This window comes from Mastigoproctus giganteus, chromosome 9, assembly GCF_048544385.1.
Source record: "Mastigoproctus giganteus isolate SK-2022 chromosome 9, ASM4854438v1, whole genome shotgun sequence".
NCBI lineage: Eukaryota > Metazoa > Arthropoda > Arachnida > Uropygi > Thelyphonidae > Mastigoproctus > Mastigoproctus giganteus.
In genome coordinates this window covers 52,407,056-52,423,360 of record NC_143583.1, presented here as the reverse complement: position 1 = coordinate 52,423,360, position 16,305 = coordinate 52,407,056, and the positions used below count along the sequence as shown (strand labels likewise).

General features: G+C 40.6%; 1 protein-coding gene across 2 annotated transcripts in view; it reads left to right on the top strand.

Annotated features, from left to right (window-relative positions):
• KLHL18 (Kelch like family member 18) overlaps positions 1 to 2,186 on the top strand; it is an 86,983-nt gene extending 84,797 nt beyond the window's left edge. For both annotated transcript variants that reach the window (XM_090380614.1, XM_090380615.1), the window contains exon 9: positions 1,728 to 2,186. In XM_090380614.1, the coding sequence (XP_090236740.1) occupies positions 1,728 to 2,108 (381 nt within the window). In that variant the 3' untranslated portion in view covers positions 2,109 to 2,186. The remainder of the gene's footprint in view (positions 1 to 1,727) is intronic.
• Positions 2,187 to 16,305: the final 14,119 nt, after the last annotated feature.

Genomic DNA, 16,305 nt, shown 5'->3' with positions numbered 1-16,305 from the left:
AAAAGTGCCCGTCGAAAAATTCCAATTTGAACTTTACCAGATTATCAGCCTTGACTACTTGTGGCAAGCAGTTCATTCTGGTGATCTACATGCTGTCCAGAAATAAATTTCATGAGATCCAGCCTTCTATTACTCCCAGAATTATTTGTGCCCCCTGGTTCTTTCATCTACCAGTGAAACTATACCTTCCTTGTTCAATTTTTACTATTTTATTACTATTACTTTTTAAGAACACCCATACTGATCTGATTGCCCTTCTCTGAAGCCTTTCTATAAGCTCCCCCCCCCCTTTTTTTTTATATTTGGCTTTCAAGGTATAAAATTCAGTATTCCAAATGTGGTCTCGCCATATCATCCTATGCAAAGGATAATATCTTTTCTCTCTACTTGCAAAGGTCCAAATTTAGATTAGATTGTAGGAAGTTTTCTTTTAGCCAGAGAGTCACTGATTGCTAGAACAAGTTGCCCTTACAGATAGTTGAGGCTGACAGTTTGAATAAATTCAAAGGTAAACTGGATACTTAATTGTGTGAGGAGGGAAGCATATAATTTGTGTTTTCTTATCTACTTGGTTTTTTTTTTTTTTTTTTTTTTTTTTTGCCAGTGCAGCCAGGGCTGGATTTAAACTTGTTGTGGCCCTAAGCTACAATGTGTATGAGACCCTTCTCTCTTACAGTTCACCTATGACAATATTAAAAAAAAGATTTTTTTAAAATGGAATGAGGCCCTAAGCTGTACCTTGTTTAGCTTATTTGTAAATCCGACCCTAAGTGCAGCAAAAGCCTGTGGCTTCCTTGCACTGTATGGTGATCACTATTACTAAAATAACCTGGTCCTTGATGCTGATTGCTGAAGGACTTGCTGCAGTGATCCACTCTAAGATATATCCATTTATGACTACTCTCTATGCCCTCTGTTAGAGTTAAATCTATTAACCAGACTTAAGAGTTAATTTTTAAATACAAAACTTATTTGGCACATTTGCAAAATTAACTGACATTGTAAATCAGGATATTATGAGCTCTGTGAAAACAGTTGAAGTAGTAGTGTAATGGATAAGACAGTCTCATGCATGTTATTACTCTAGATATACACAATTAAAGCAGATGTGTGATATCTCTCTCTCTCTCTCTCACACACACACACAAACTTTCCTTGATTCTTTGAACTGAAAAATAGTGATATCAGCAAGAGATATAAATAAAAAAGCATATCACTGGGTAGGGAACTTGCTGATTAAAGAAAAAAGAAAGTAACCAGTGAACATCAAAATGTAGTCTTATTATTCACACCTTTAATTTGGTAACAAAATATTTTTGAAAATTAGATTTTACTGAAAGATATTTGGGAATATGTGCTGGTAAATGTTAGGAGTTACATCTTTAGTTATACATGTAGTATTCTTCATAATAATAAAAAAAAATACATATGGAATGTATGTAAATCTTGCCCAGCAGTACATCATCAGGTTAAGGCAACTTATTCTATATTAAAAAATTTGATTTAAAATAACAGATAATTTGCTTCCTTAGTGTACAAAGACCAAGTATAAAATTTGAAAAAGCCGCTTCCCCACACTGAAAGTTTTATATTTTGGTTACAAAGACATAGGTACTAAATGTTTTAAATATTTTTCCAGGCTGCTATTACTATAATTCTGGAACTGCATTTTCTTAATTTTTCAGAAAACTGAAATGTGTAATTATGAATTATGTTTATTCTCTTAGGTTGAAAGGTATGATCCTCAGACAGGACAGTGGACTCCAATGTCGCCTATGCTGACAAAGAGATGTAGATTAGGTGTGGCCACACTGAATGGTAAAATATATGTTTGTGGTGGATATGATGGTTCTACCTTCTTACATACTGCAGAAGTATATGATCCGGTGCTGAAACAGTGGAGTTATATATCTCCTATGAACGTTATGCGAAGTAGAGTAGCATTAGTTGCAAACTGTGGCAAACTTTATGCTATTGGAGGATATGATGGAGTGACAAACTTGAGTACAGTAGAATTTTATAATCCTGAGATAAATCAATGGAGCTTTGTTGCTTCAATGTGTGCCCATGAAGGCGGAGTAGGTGTGGGGGTAATTCCTATGTTTTAAAACAACCAAAAAAGTTATATATCCAAAGATCTGAACCAATAGTTCAATGCAACTTTAAAATACATCGAAATAGTGCCATTGAGGGAATGTAAATATTACTTTGTTTATATTTTTTGCTTTATTTATGGTAAATTATTTCCTTTAATAGTTTTAATGCGTTGTGGGGCTTCTGGATGTTAATTTTTTACTTTTAAGTAAATACTTTTGGTTCATTGTAATTGTTTTGTATATAAATTAGATGTAAAATTTCACCATCTTTCACTTCTGTGAGGATTGCAGTTGATTATGTACATTCATATTTTATGAAAACATTTAAAAGATTTTGTAAATTTTCCCCATATACATATGATTAAATGTTGCCAGGTAAACTGAGAATGTGTGTGTCTATTTCATACAATCATCATTAAAGATGACAATATTTGTTTATAAATTTTAAAATATAAATAAATCATTTTGCAATAAATAATGATTTTTGTTAATTTGTGTATGTTTTTAATATAAGGGCATATTGGAAAGTAAAGCTTCTGGCATTTTATTTTCAAGAGTTAGTGCCATACAGAAAAGATGGTGCATAGCTATAAAGAGGCCTACAGTCTTTCTCAACATAGTCACTGTAAGCATCAACCATTTATCCCAATGTTTGATTAGATTTACAAAATTGTAATGTAGGAATTGCATTACATTAGTAACACCAATTACATGTTGTTGCAACCTCATTATTGATATGTTTTCCTGGAAGGTGTCACTTAAAGTGAGGAAGCTGATAAAAATATGAAGATGTTAAATGTAATACAGTCTTAACACAAACACCTCAGAGTTTTTAATGGAATGAGATTGTGACATTGCAAAAGAAGAGATTCAACAAGAAATGGAAAACAAAAAAGTTATTTGAGTCAGAAGAATGACAACCTGAAGGAATGCAACTGATCACCAGGAGCATTATCCTGTCTTTTAACACAACAAACCAACAGCTGTAATAATTGGATATCTAAACTAAAAAGTCATTATGCCAAATCCACTGAATTGCTTAAAATACCAAAAATAGCATCATCCCCAAGCAACATGCAGAAAAATGTCATATGCTACGTATTGATTTTGAGACCACACGAATATTGCACCACAAAACCCAACTGAAAAAGGGAACATATCACTTTTAGAAGAAATGCAAGAAGTGGAAAAGAAAAAAATATATATAAAAAGAAGAATGATATATCCAGAAGTAGTAGGAATAACTAAGCACAACATACAAATGGATACACTCAAGCCCCATGCAGAATAAGAAAGTGATGAAAACAAACATTTTGCAACTTCAAAAAAAAAAAAAAAAATCAATTTCCAAATAAGCATGCTTGCTACACACTACCCAGAAGTAGATAAAATTCTAATGCATTTCCAGTGTTTCCCACAAATCCTCAAGCTCCTATGTTGATGGCAAGACTGCAGAATTGGTGAGAGTAAAGAGTGTTTGACTAATTTCCTGGTTACTGAAAGGCACAGTTGTTAGGAGGACACCCTACTGGCCACGGCACAGGGAGCTGCTTATGCTCTTGCAGAGTTAGGGTGCAGGCAGTCCATATGGAGTTGAAGGTGAGTAGAAGGATAGGTGAACAGAAAGATATGAGGCATCCCAAGGTGAGCTACAGTATAAAACCCTAAAGGATGGCTGTTGGAAGTTACTAAAAGCAAATGAGTGAAGTCAAGTGAGCTTTGGATCTTCCGAGGTGGCAAACCAGATGTTGCAGTAGGGGAAGCTTCCGAGGCGAAATGAGAATCCCTGTTCTCAGAAAAAGGAGTCAGCACGGTTAACATAGGGAAAGATTTATGAAGAGGAGAGCAGAAAGGATTACCCAAAAAGGAACTGGGCCTGCAGAAGATAGAGGTGCTTCTGTACAGAAAGAGAGCTGCAGCAATAGCAATGATCCAACCTGGCAATATGCCAAGCCCGAAGGAGCAGAGAATCACACAAAGGCATCTGCAGGTAAATCCCACCTGATTAGCAATAAGCCAACAGGAAGGTGGAAAGTCCTCAAATCAGATCCGACATTGGAAGAATCAGTGTCAGCAAGAATCCAACAAGGACCAGAAGAAAATCCCAAAATGGGTGCCATTTGCATAGCATCAGCATGCAAATTCCACCTGGAAAGGTAGGCCAGAAGAGAAAATGGATTATGCAATATGAATAACCCTGTGGATTCCCAGCTTTGGGGATAGCAATGAATAACAGTGCAAATGATCAAAATAAAATGAACACAAAATGCATTAGACATCTGTCTTTTAGAAATAATGGGTCTTCATGTGCAAATGTTCACACTAGTTATACAATTCTTTGTGGCCTTGTTAACATCAAAATTTAAACAAAAATTTCAACATAACCAAAGCTTTTTAACAAAGCCAATTTATAGATATACAAATCAGCCAGCCTGGATCAGCAATAAACCCCAAGGAGAGAATCACATGAAGGCATATGTAAAAAATAATTATTGCTTACAGATTATTATATTTTTATTGCAGATTTTCATATTTTGTAAAAAAATATTTATTATTATTATTTTTTACATAAAAAAAATGTTCTTGTTTATACTTCGGCACGACTACCAGGTCAGTGGAGTTTACAATAACTCAATCAATACAAATGTAATGATATATAGCAGTCATGGGCTTGAACCCCCATCCACTCAGAGTGTGTGTTACTGCACTCGGCTACGTCAATTGTTGAATACTTAATATTCATATGCTGATCTGGCTTAGGACAAGAGTGAAGCTGTTGCCCAGTGCTCCAGTTTACAATGAAAACTTAAATATGCAACTTGCTAAATGCATCTGTTGTTGCTTGTCCTTACCATGACATGTAAAGCAAGTGTGCGTGTGCAGATATGTAGGAATTACATATGTGCACAATTTAGTGTGAGAATAGGTAAGCTGAAGATTTAAATGAATTTTAAATGTGGCACAGTAATTAGCACCAGCAGAGCTGATATAAGGGTCTGATAAACTGCAAGCCTGCTGCAGCATCTCTTGTGTATGGAGACTACAAATCAATGGTGATCCTGTGGTTTGGAACAGCTTGATGCAACAGGAGCTTTCTACGCGTGCTGTCGCTGATAAAATAAGCTGTCACCAGTCAACAGTATCTCGGGTGCTGAAATTAAAGCGTGAAACCGGTGATGTGGAGAGAAGACCTGGATCAGGCTGTAAGAGAGTGACTACGCCTTCCCAAGATCGATATGTGAAACGGTTATGCCTTCTTAATTGCCATGCTAGTGCTCCTGATCTAAAACTGGAATTTGAGATGACCTCTGGTGTTAAAACAAGTGCACGAACTATCCAAAGACGATATCATCTTTCTAAGGGCATGTCTCAGACCTGCTTGGGATTCGAGCTGAATCTTACCAACAACCAAAAAATAGAGAAGAGGAGACTTCGAGCACACTTGCAGTGGGTGTGGCAGGAAAAATTCAACCAAGGGGTAAATCACCAGGAGATTCATCCCAGATATTAGCAGAGTTTATCCAAAATCCCCAATATGATTTTCTCCAGGCCTGTATGCCACGTATTTGCTTACTGGCCATGGTGCAATAAAGGCAAGACTAACAACCTTTGGCCTAGAAGAGGACCCAACATGCTCCTGTGGAGGAAATGAGGACTGGGATCACCTCATGCACGAGTGCCCCCTCTACAATGACCTCCGCTGCCAGCTTATCACAACGCTGACTTATATACCAAAAGGCAAAGAAAACCACCTACTGGATACTAAGGAAGACTATCAAGCTCCCACCAACTATGCACAGCAGCTTTTCTTGAGGAGAAGACAACTAATCGCAGCAATGTGATAACCCTCTACTAAATGAACCCAGGGACCCTGATGGTACTGGAACAAGGCAGCTAAACTTGACCACAGTTACCATTATTGGTGTGAACTACCATACATTCTCCAAAGATGTCACCCACCAAAGATAACTACCAAGTGAAGAACCTTTGAATAGATACAACCCACAAATTAAAACAATCTAAGAAAGACAAAAGGTTCATAACTACTGGACTTGTCTCTCACAGATGTGACCAATAAGACAATCTCCTAGATAAAGACTGACAACGCCACCGGTGTGCCATTAGATGTCAACTGCTTTTCTTGGCCAACTAGCATTCGAACTGGGTATCCTAACGTGGTTCACTTTAATCCCCCCTCCCCTGGTAGGGAGAGGGAGGGGATAGGTTTCTGTCTCCTGCCACCTTTTTCTCCTTGTGGGGGTCAGTCCCCACTGACCTTTCTGGGATTGCCTTCCCTATCATCCCCATATTTCTATCTGTCTCCCCTTCCTGTCTTCACCCCTACTCTAACTGAATATGCATTTTTTTTTATTTTTTTTTTTTAGGCCCTTGCCATTGAAATCTTAGGAAATTAGGTGGCAGGGCCTGCCAGAGTACTTCTAATGCGATCCCTATATGCCTGACCTGCCTCCTTGGCGCTAAGTGTGGGCAACGGGGGGGTCCCACTAGGGCCCAACGTCTAAAAGATCAGAGGAACAACACAACATGACACTACACAACATAAGCTTTACACTTTTTAAAATCTCTGGCCTTCACAGTGTTCTGTGTTTCAAAAACAGAGTACACAACATGGAGATAGGGGAAACCGTTAGACAATGAACACTTTACACTTTATCCAAAGACGATGAGGAATGGAATAAAGCAAGTGCCCAACCAACCAGCAGCAACAACAAAACCCAAACGTGCCAAAACTCTTCTGCAGAAGCCCCACCTTGTGATTTTGAAGCCAGCCACACTGCCACGAAAACCAGTAAGGAAATAAAGAACACAGTTGTCACTTCACTGACTGAGGAGGTCAAAACCACAAGAATTAAATCTATTAGGAAAACGCGCAACATCGGCATGATAATAGAGAAAAATACGGATGAGGAGGCAAACAATATACTAAACTCGAAGATACCTAGCTTAGGGCTCCTAGCAGAAACCCCAAGAAACAGAGGACCCTCTATCCGGATTATGATGTATTAAAGGATCTTGACCCTGCTGCAATCACAGAGAGGAGATCTACCTCCGTAACCTTCAGAGGGACTTCCCAGACAATAAATCATCTGATCTAATTTTCCCCAAATATCAGTCAAGTTGGAAAGCCGGTCACAACCAATTGGGTTGTGGAACTGGCCCCATCTGTCTGGCAGTCTATTGCCAGACAAGACAGTTTACATAGGCTGGGGATGCCACAGATTCAGGGAGCACATTCCAGTGCCAAAGTACTTTCAGTGCTGCAGGTTTGGACACACCTCCCATACCTGCACACCGAGCAATAATGTGGGCACTGTGCCAAAAAGGGCCAGAGCTATAATGCATGCCCAAACAAAACATCAGAACCAGTTTGTGCTAACTGTAGGAATCAGAAGATGGAACATACCCATTCAATACGTGACGGAAAGTGTCCAGTCTACCAAAAAGCAAGGAGTGCATTCCAAATGAGAATCAATTACGGGAACACATTAAATGGTATAATCATATCAAGATAAAATTCCTTCAAATTAATGCACAGAGCCAAAGCCGTCGCCGGACAGATTAGAAAAAAGATTGAGGAAGAAAACTACGACATACTTCTTATTCAAGAGCCCTACATTTATGCTAATGAGGTGCGGGGTTATCCCCTAACCTATAAAATAGTTCAAACAGCTGGAGAAACCACCTGGGCTGCAGTAGTGCGTAACCCCCACCTCACAGTGACAAAAATTACCCATCTCTGGGCAGCCTGTGCCCACATAATTAGCTCTTTGGATGAGTTCTATGTGGTTTTTCTGTATTGTCACCCAGGAGAGGATATCACCCCTGCCATCCAGTACCTGCACAATCTCAGCATGGTGCTCCATGGAGCAAAGGTTTTGATAGGATCTGATGTAAACTGTCACTCCCCGATCTGGCACAGCGAAACACTCGAGCATAGAGGAGCCCGAAATGGACACAGGCTCGAAGAGTTCCTGACCAATAGCAACTTCACAGTCCTTAATAGGCCTAATAATCTTCCCACCTTTTCCAGTATGCTCTGGGAGGCGATGATAGACGTTACCCTCGCCACCAGATCCTTCGTGGGATACATTACAAACTGGACCGTTTGTGAAGGATGGAAAACTTCTGACCACCGCGCCATTACATTCAACATGGAGAGAACATTACAGTGTGCAACCTCTTCCAAGCAGATACTTCACCATTATTCAGTGCAAAAGGCGAATTGGCCACTGTTCAAGGACACACTACGCGATTATGCTAGAGCCCTCCAAACTATCACTCTGATGAATTCAGACTTGGACTTCCACCAGCATAAAATCACTGATACTATAGTTACTGCAACCAAATAAGTTTAAGGCTCAGCTAAACAGGTATTTCGAACGAACAGAGGGGTGAAGTGGAAGTGGTTATTTTTTATTTATTTTTATTTTTATTTTTTTTTTTTTTTTGGCTGATGTTGCATAAGCTTGCTTTCTTGCATCAAATGCCTCTACTAATGCTAATGTTAATGTTGCCATCAAGCGGAAAAACTCCGTACCAAGTGCTGTGCCGTGGTGGTCCCGGGAACTGCAGCCCCTTAGAAAAGAGGTCAACCAAAAGAGGCGTATCTTCCAGAGAACCAGGAGGTCCTGGCCTGCGGCAGAAGTAGAATACCTCAGGAAACAATACAGGAGGGCAAGGAATTCCTATACAGCAATGATCAGGCAGAAGAAAAAAACTGTCCTCGGAGCACCTTGTCTCCACTGTGGGCAACTCTGACCCATGGGGGATTGTTTATAAGATAACAGCTAGAAAACTCCCTAGGGGAGAGGTCATTCCCACTATGAAGACAACTAAAGGACAGATGACAACTACATGGCAGGACTCCATCTGTAATATTTTGCATGTCATGTTTAAGCAACTATGCCCAGATCACACCGCCAAACAACTTCAACTGGAGAGGAAAAATGCCTTGTATCACACCAGAGTGGTAGACCCACCCTTCACTATACAGGAGCAGCCTACAAAATCAGGAATAAGAAATCTCCCGGAAAAGGCCTAATTGAGCCAGAAATTGCCAAAAAAGTCATTGAGTATGAACCTGATCTCATTCTAAACCTCTATAACCACTATTTGAAACGTAGGGCATTCCCAACAGATTGGAAAACTGCATTAGTTCGCCTAATACTCAAGAATCCGCCAAAACCACCAGAACAGCCAGGATCCTATAGGCCTATTGCTCTGTTGTCTATCCTGATCAAAGTGTTTGAGCAGCTCATTCGCCAGAGATTAGAAAGTCACTATAAAACCGCAGGGCTGGCTGCTCCAAACCAATTTGGTTTCAAGGTGAGAAAATAAACTGTTGATGCACTGGGAAATATTATAGCCACAGCCAAAAACTGCAACAATAAATACTTCTTGGCAATATCCGTGGACTTCGCCGGGGCATTCGATGCCTTATGGTTACCGAGTGTCCTGGGTCGACTCAGACGAGCCAACATCCCAGAGAACCTATATGACTGTATCAGTATCTATCTTTCAGATAGAAACATAATGGTGAAGACCCCCTACAGTTACATTTCAAGACATATATACCGAAGCTGCCTGCAGGGTTCCGTTCTAGGACCTCTGCTCTGGAACTACTTCCTGGATGATTTCTTGAACATCGATCTTGGAGAAGTCCAATCACAAGCGTACACGGATGACCTGATCTTGATGCTGGGGGCAGACTCCAGGGCTCTCTTAGAGACGTATGCAAATCGTGCGCTGACAGTGTTACAAGAATGGGCTACTCATAACCAACTGAACATCTCACCTGCTAAGACCTGCTCTGTTTTACTGAGGGATACGCTTGCACCGACCAGACCGCCGCATATAAAGATCCATGGCACTACGATAAAACTGCAAGCCCAAATGAAGTACCTTGGAGTAGTCATTGACAAAAATCTATCTCTCCTACCGCATCTTGTCAACCTACGTAAGAAGATCACAAGCTACACTCCCCTAGTGGCCAGGGTAACTCGGCGGGACTGGAGCCTCAAAAAGCGCACCCTGGCGCTCTTCTATAGGGCAGTTTTCATCCCTGCTATCACTTACACCTCCGGGGTGTGGTTCACAAGGACGAAGACCGTCGTCAATCGCCGAAAGCTAGAAACCATCCAGCGCTCTATCCTCCTAACAATAACAAGAGCTTGTCGCACAGTCTCAACCCATGCCCTGCAAATCCTAGCAGGTGTACTACCTTTAGACCTAGAAATCGTCCGCATTGGTCTACTCTATCAACTCTCCAAAGGAAAATCAGACAATCAGACTTCACCTCTGATCCACTCAACAACAGGACTGCAGAAGAAAAGAGACTTTTCACCCATTTTACGCAGGTCTGGCAGACTAGGTGGATGGAGTCTACAAAGGGTGCCATAACCCAAAAATTTCTTCCAGAATTCCAAACAGTTTATCCCAAATGCCCAACATGGTTCTCCCCAGGCCTCTAAACCACCTTCCTTCTCACAGGGCATGGTTCCATTCGTGCAAAACTGACTTATTTCCATATAACGGACAACCTGCTGTGTAACTGTGGATCCCAAGAAACCTGGGACCATCTTATGTACCACTGCCCACTTTCTGAAGACCTTCGACGTATTCTCATTACACAGACTCAATACCTTCCGCAGGATCAAGAAAACCATCTTCTGGAACACTAGCAACACTACCGCACCTTTTCCAAGTTTGTCCAAGACCTTTTTGCCAGGCAACGAACTTTACCTCAACTGTAAATCTCTGCAGGAATGGTGCCATACAGCTCCTTCCTTGGTTCGTCCCAGGAGTGACAACGACCAGCACAGCTCGATGCTGCCATCAGGCCTTCATAGCCATGCTCCCTTGCGTGGTCCTTTGCCTCCACTCCCCGGGTGGGTGGGGGAAGTGACTCCGAGTCTCCCCCCCACCGCCCCTCTTTTCCCTCTGGTGAGGCATGGGCCTGCTCCACTGATTTGGGGTCATCTTCTGTATGGACCCCTTATCTCTGTCTTTTCCCCCAGCCTTCAGTCTCCCCACCCATCTCTCTAACTTACAACTACTATTATCCAAATCATCTCTAAAATGCTTGAGCCCAACGTCCAAAAACTTAATAACATCAATTCGTATATAGTACTCCTTTCGACTGACCCCTGTCTATAACGTTTTTTTTTTCCTTCATTTTATTCTATTTATTTATTTTTATGGCAGAGATTCAGAAACGGGTACCCCTTTCAAAATGGCGGCGATACAGCCGTGATTGACGGGTGTTGACTCCGCCTATCGTCACGTGATCTCATTCAGAGACGGATGCAGCCGGCACGGGAGAACACGCACTGCGTGCCACCCGTGCCACCTAACTAACGGTAATGGAAACACGAGGAAACACGTGTTTTGATTACGGTAATGGAAACACTAGGAAACACGTGTTTTGATTACACGTGGTTGCGAGATACTTCTATTGATTATTGGTATTGTTTCTTGTTCCAACCCCTCACATAGACGGGGATCTGGGGGCGGTAGCCCCCAGAAAAAAAAAGTAAAAAAATAATAAAAATTAATAAAGAAAAAGAATGGCAATTTAAAAAAAAAAAACCAAGAAACAAAAAATTACAGGAAGAACTGTAATCAGCCAATCAATAGTAATCAGCCAATCAACAGTAATCAATCAATAGTAATCAGCCAATCACAATGTGAATGGCTGATTACTATTGCGCCATTTCCAGGCTCTGGTGGTCATTTTTAGTCTGTATTTCATTTGTGCGGGTGTCCTGTTGCTGCTGTGTAATCTCCTTTGTCACAGGTTTGTTTTTTTTGCATTTCGTGTAACTTTTTGTTTTATATTAATATTTTGTTGATTTGCGGTTCCTTTTCTTTCGCGAAATTTCGTTGTCCCCTTTTCAGCTATATCAGACTCATTCAAATATCACGTGACTTTTTATTATCGCGAAAAAACGTGCATTTTTGTAACTTGGATTTACCATTTGTTTTCTGCCGCCATTTTTGTTGCTGTGCCAAGTGCCATCCGCGTGTCACTTGAAATCCATCGGGCGAGGAGAGGAGGGGGAACGCAGTGAGTGGGCGGAGTCACAACGCCAATCATTGCTTTCCCCTCCTCTCCTCGCCGCCATTTTGAAAGGGGTACCCGTTTCTGAATCTCTACCATTTTTATTTTTATTTATTTATTTATTTTTATTTTTATTTATTTATTTATTTTTATTTTTATTTTTTTATTTATTTTTATTTTTTTTTTTTAGGTCCTAGCCACTGAAATCTCAGAAAATAAGGTGGCAGGACCTGCAAGAGTAAATAACTATAATAGTGGTATACCTGGTCTGCCTCCACGAGGCGGAGTGTGGACAACGTTGCATTCCATTAGGGGCCCAGCAGATAAATGAACAGAAGAACTACGGTACACGACACTACACATGTACAAAATCCATACACTTTTAAACCTCTGGCATTGACCTCTGGCTTCTGTTTCACACCCACAATGTATAGTACGCGGAGATGGGGGAAACCCCTGGTGCCGCTTGACACTAAGCACACTCTACTATCCAAAGACGACTTTTGGAATGTGGTCTGCATGCCTATCGGCCCAAGAAGAAGCCTTTGTTGACCCACCAAATGAGGAAGAAGCGACTTGCTTGGGCTAAAACGCATGTTTCATGAACAAAAGAGCATGGGACACCGTCATCTTTTCTGACGAATCGAAATTCCACCTGCATGGCTGGCATGGGAAGCAATATGTCAGAAGAAGAAAATCGGAGGCATACCGTCCTAACTGCATAACACCGACTGTAAAGTTCCCCACCGGTCAGATGGTCCTGGGAATGCACAACAAGCAAAGGGGGTGGGGCGAATTAAATTTATTAACGGAACAGTGAATATATCCACTGCTATCTTGGAGGGTGCCTGAAACCCGTTTATTAGGGATAACTATACAGACGTCCAAAAACTGCATTTTTCATCAGGACTCAGCACCTTGCCATACAGCAAAATTGGTAAGTTTATCCTATTTAGATTTAATGAGGAGTTTGTCTTCTTGTCTCACAAGACTTAAAACATTCTTACACCAATGTTTTCCCTCGTTTTACTCCCTTAAGGTCATTACAATGCTGGACTGACCCGGCAACAGTACAGATTTGAACCCTATTGAAAATTGTTGGTATATAATGTCCAAAATTGCACAGAATAAGCCAACAAGTAAGATTGAACTGCAGGAGAGCATTGTAGGGATGTGAAATTGGGCAACCATATATCCAGAAGTTTATTAACTCTATGCCAGATCGTTGCAAGGCTGTAATTGCAGCTCAAGGAGGAACAACCGATTTACTGATTATGTACTGATTTACAGTACATAATACTATTACGTTAACTTGTCCAGTTTGCACACGTAAATGCAATAAAATGTATGTTTGGTTGTCATGATTTCTCATATTTCCATTAATTATGCATTTTAACCCCAGGGGCTCACATCTGGTGAGTATGGGCATGGCATACCCAGGGTCCTGAGCTGGATACCATCATTTTTCGATTTCTTTCTACTTTCTCTCTCTCTCTCTCTCTCTCTCTCTCTCTCTCTCTCTCTCTCTCCCTCTCTTTCTCTCTCTCTCTCTCAGGGTAACTCATAATTTTTTTTTTGGCTAGTGAAGCATAAGCCTCAGGCCTCCTTGCACCATATCGCTAATAATAATAAATATATATATATATATATATATATATATATATTTATGGCAATTAGGTATATCAGGTGGAGACTTTTTATTGGATTTCATTCACAGAGATATATATCCCATCTAACAAACGCATTTCTGCAACCCACAATGCAGCACAAAACACATTATTTGCAATTTTCACAAATGATGCAGTTTTTTTTTGTTCGCCACTGTGTCTTTCGTTTCTTGAACCGTGACTCCTGCTAAATGCGCATCCACAATAAGATCTTTTTTAAAGTCTGATAGATCACGCGTTTTCCTCATTCTGGCTTCTAATTACTGCAGTCGAACTGCCCGCGCATTCTTTATACTCAATATTGAATTTGAAAGTGTCTGCAATTCTGCCCAGACACGATAGGAGGGAGTATATGATGAGAGCCTTGTCGATCAATTCGGCCCTGGAAAGATTGTGCAAGGTTCAAGGGGTAAAATTTTTTCAGCCTGGAATGTACTTGTTAACAGGAGAGATTGCTTCTACAGGGATGGGATACACTTAAATAGAAATGGTGCAAGAATATTTGCTGATGCTATCGAGACAGTGTTAGGTGGGTCGGAAAACTGCAAGCTTGGGGGGAGACAAAGACTAATAGATTAACAGTAGCCACTGGCAGAGGTGAAACAGATTCTTGCACTGTTTCTATTGGAATGAGCAGAAGCCTGAAAAACAAGATGCAGGATATTTCAGAGACTGCTGGAAGTCATTGCGGTACAAGTAAACACATGGGTTGTGTTAGGGTAGCTAAGAATAGAAACAGGTGCATGTATACTTGCGTGTACACCAATGCTAGGAGTTTAGTAAATAAATTTCATGAATTTGAGGTATTGCTCAAAACATCAAAGGCAGATATTGTTGGGATATCAGAGACGTGGTGTCACAGAGATATAAGGAATGCAGAACTGGAATTTGGGGAGTACAACGTCTACAGAAAGGATAGGAAGGAAGGAGGGGTTATGCTATTAGTTAAAAAACACATAAAATCCAAGGAAGTGAAGCCAGTCGACATCGATGGACACGGCAGTGTCGAGTCAGTTTGGTGTGACATAGGCATAGGTAAATCAAAATTGAGAGTAGGAGTGTGCTATAGGCCTAATGACTCTGATGAGTATAATAAGATACTGTACAGGGAAATAGAATGGGCCAGTAAATCAGAGAGTCTTATAATGGGGGATTTTAATTTCCCAGATATTGACTGGAATTTGTGGGTTGGTCACTCACACACTAGCAAGGCTTTTGTGGATTTATTGGATGATTGTTTTCTACACCAGCATGTTCGGGAGGCAACTAGAGGGAGTAATACTCTTGATCTGATTATCAGTAGTGATTCTTCATGCATTAGGAATCTGCAGATAAAGGAACCACTGGGTGGCAGTGATCACAGTGTGCTGAAGTGGGATTTACTCAAGGAGGTAACTACCATCAGAGGTAAAGGGAAGGGTTTTTGCTTTCGTAAAGGCGACTATGATGGTCTGAGACAGTATTTAAATTCTATACAGTGGGACCAACTGATGATGTTACCAACAGCAAATTCAAAATGGGAAGCATTCAAGGAACTAATCTTGGAAGCTACCATGCTTTACATACGAACCAAGAAATATTGTTCAAGGTTCAGGCCTAAATGGTTGTCAGATGAACTAATGAGACATATGGCAGAGAAGGAAAATGCATGGGATACATACAAATTAATGGGTGACATGGAAGCCTATGATAGATATAAGTTGGTCTGCAACCAAGTCACAAAGGAGATTAGGCAGGCAAAGGCAGATCATGAGAAATCCTTGGCAAAGGATGCAAAGAAAAACAGAAAAGAGTTCTTTACCTATTTAAACTCAAGAAGGAAAGGGATGAATCAGATTGGTCCACTGGATGTTGATGGTTCAACAGTTGAGGATCCTTCTCAGGTGGCTAACAATCTAAACGAGTATTTTGCATCTACATTCACACATGAGGAGTTATTCAGGAAGGGGAATGTCGTAGGTGAAGTAAAACTAGATGATTTTCTAATAACTGAGAGGAAAGTGGAGGAGAAATTGTTGAGGATAAACATAAAAAAGGTACCTGGGGTGGAAGGGATCTATCCAGTTATATTAAAGGAGGCAGCAAAGGAAGTAAGCAAACCCCTAGCCATAATTATGAGAGCTTCTTTGGACTCAGGGGAGGTACCCATAGACTGGAGATGTGCAAATGTAACCCCAATTCACAAAGGAGGATCAAAGCCTGACACAAGTAATTATAGACCTGTTAGTTTAACTTCGGTTCCAGGAAAATTAATGGAGGCACTGGTTAAAGAAGCATTGCAGGATCATCTGGACAAGAATTCAGTTATAGCTCAGACACAGCATGGTTTTGTTAAGGGCAGGTCTTGTCTGACCAATTTGATTGGATACTATGATGTAGTCACAAAAGAACTGGATGCAGGGAATAACTTTGATATTATATATTTGGATCTTAGAAAGGCTTTTGATACTGTTGCGCATGG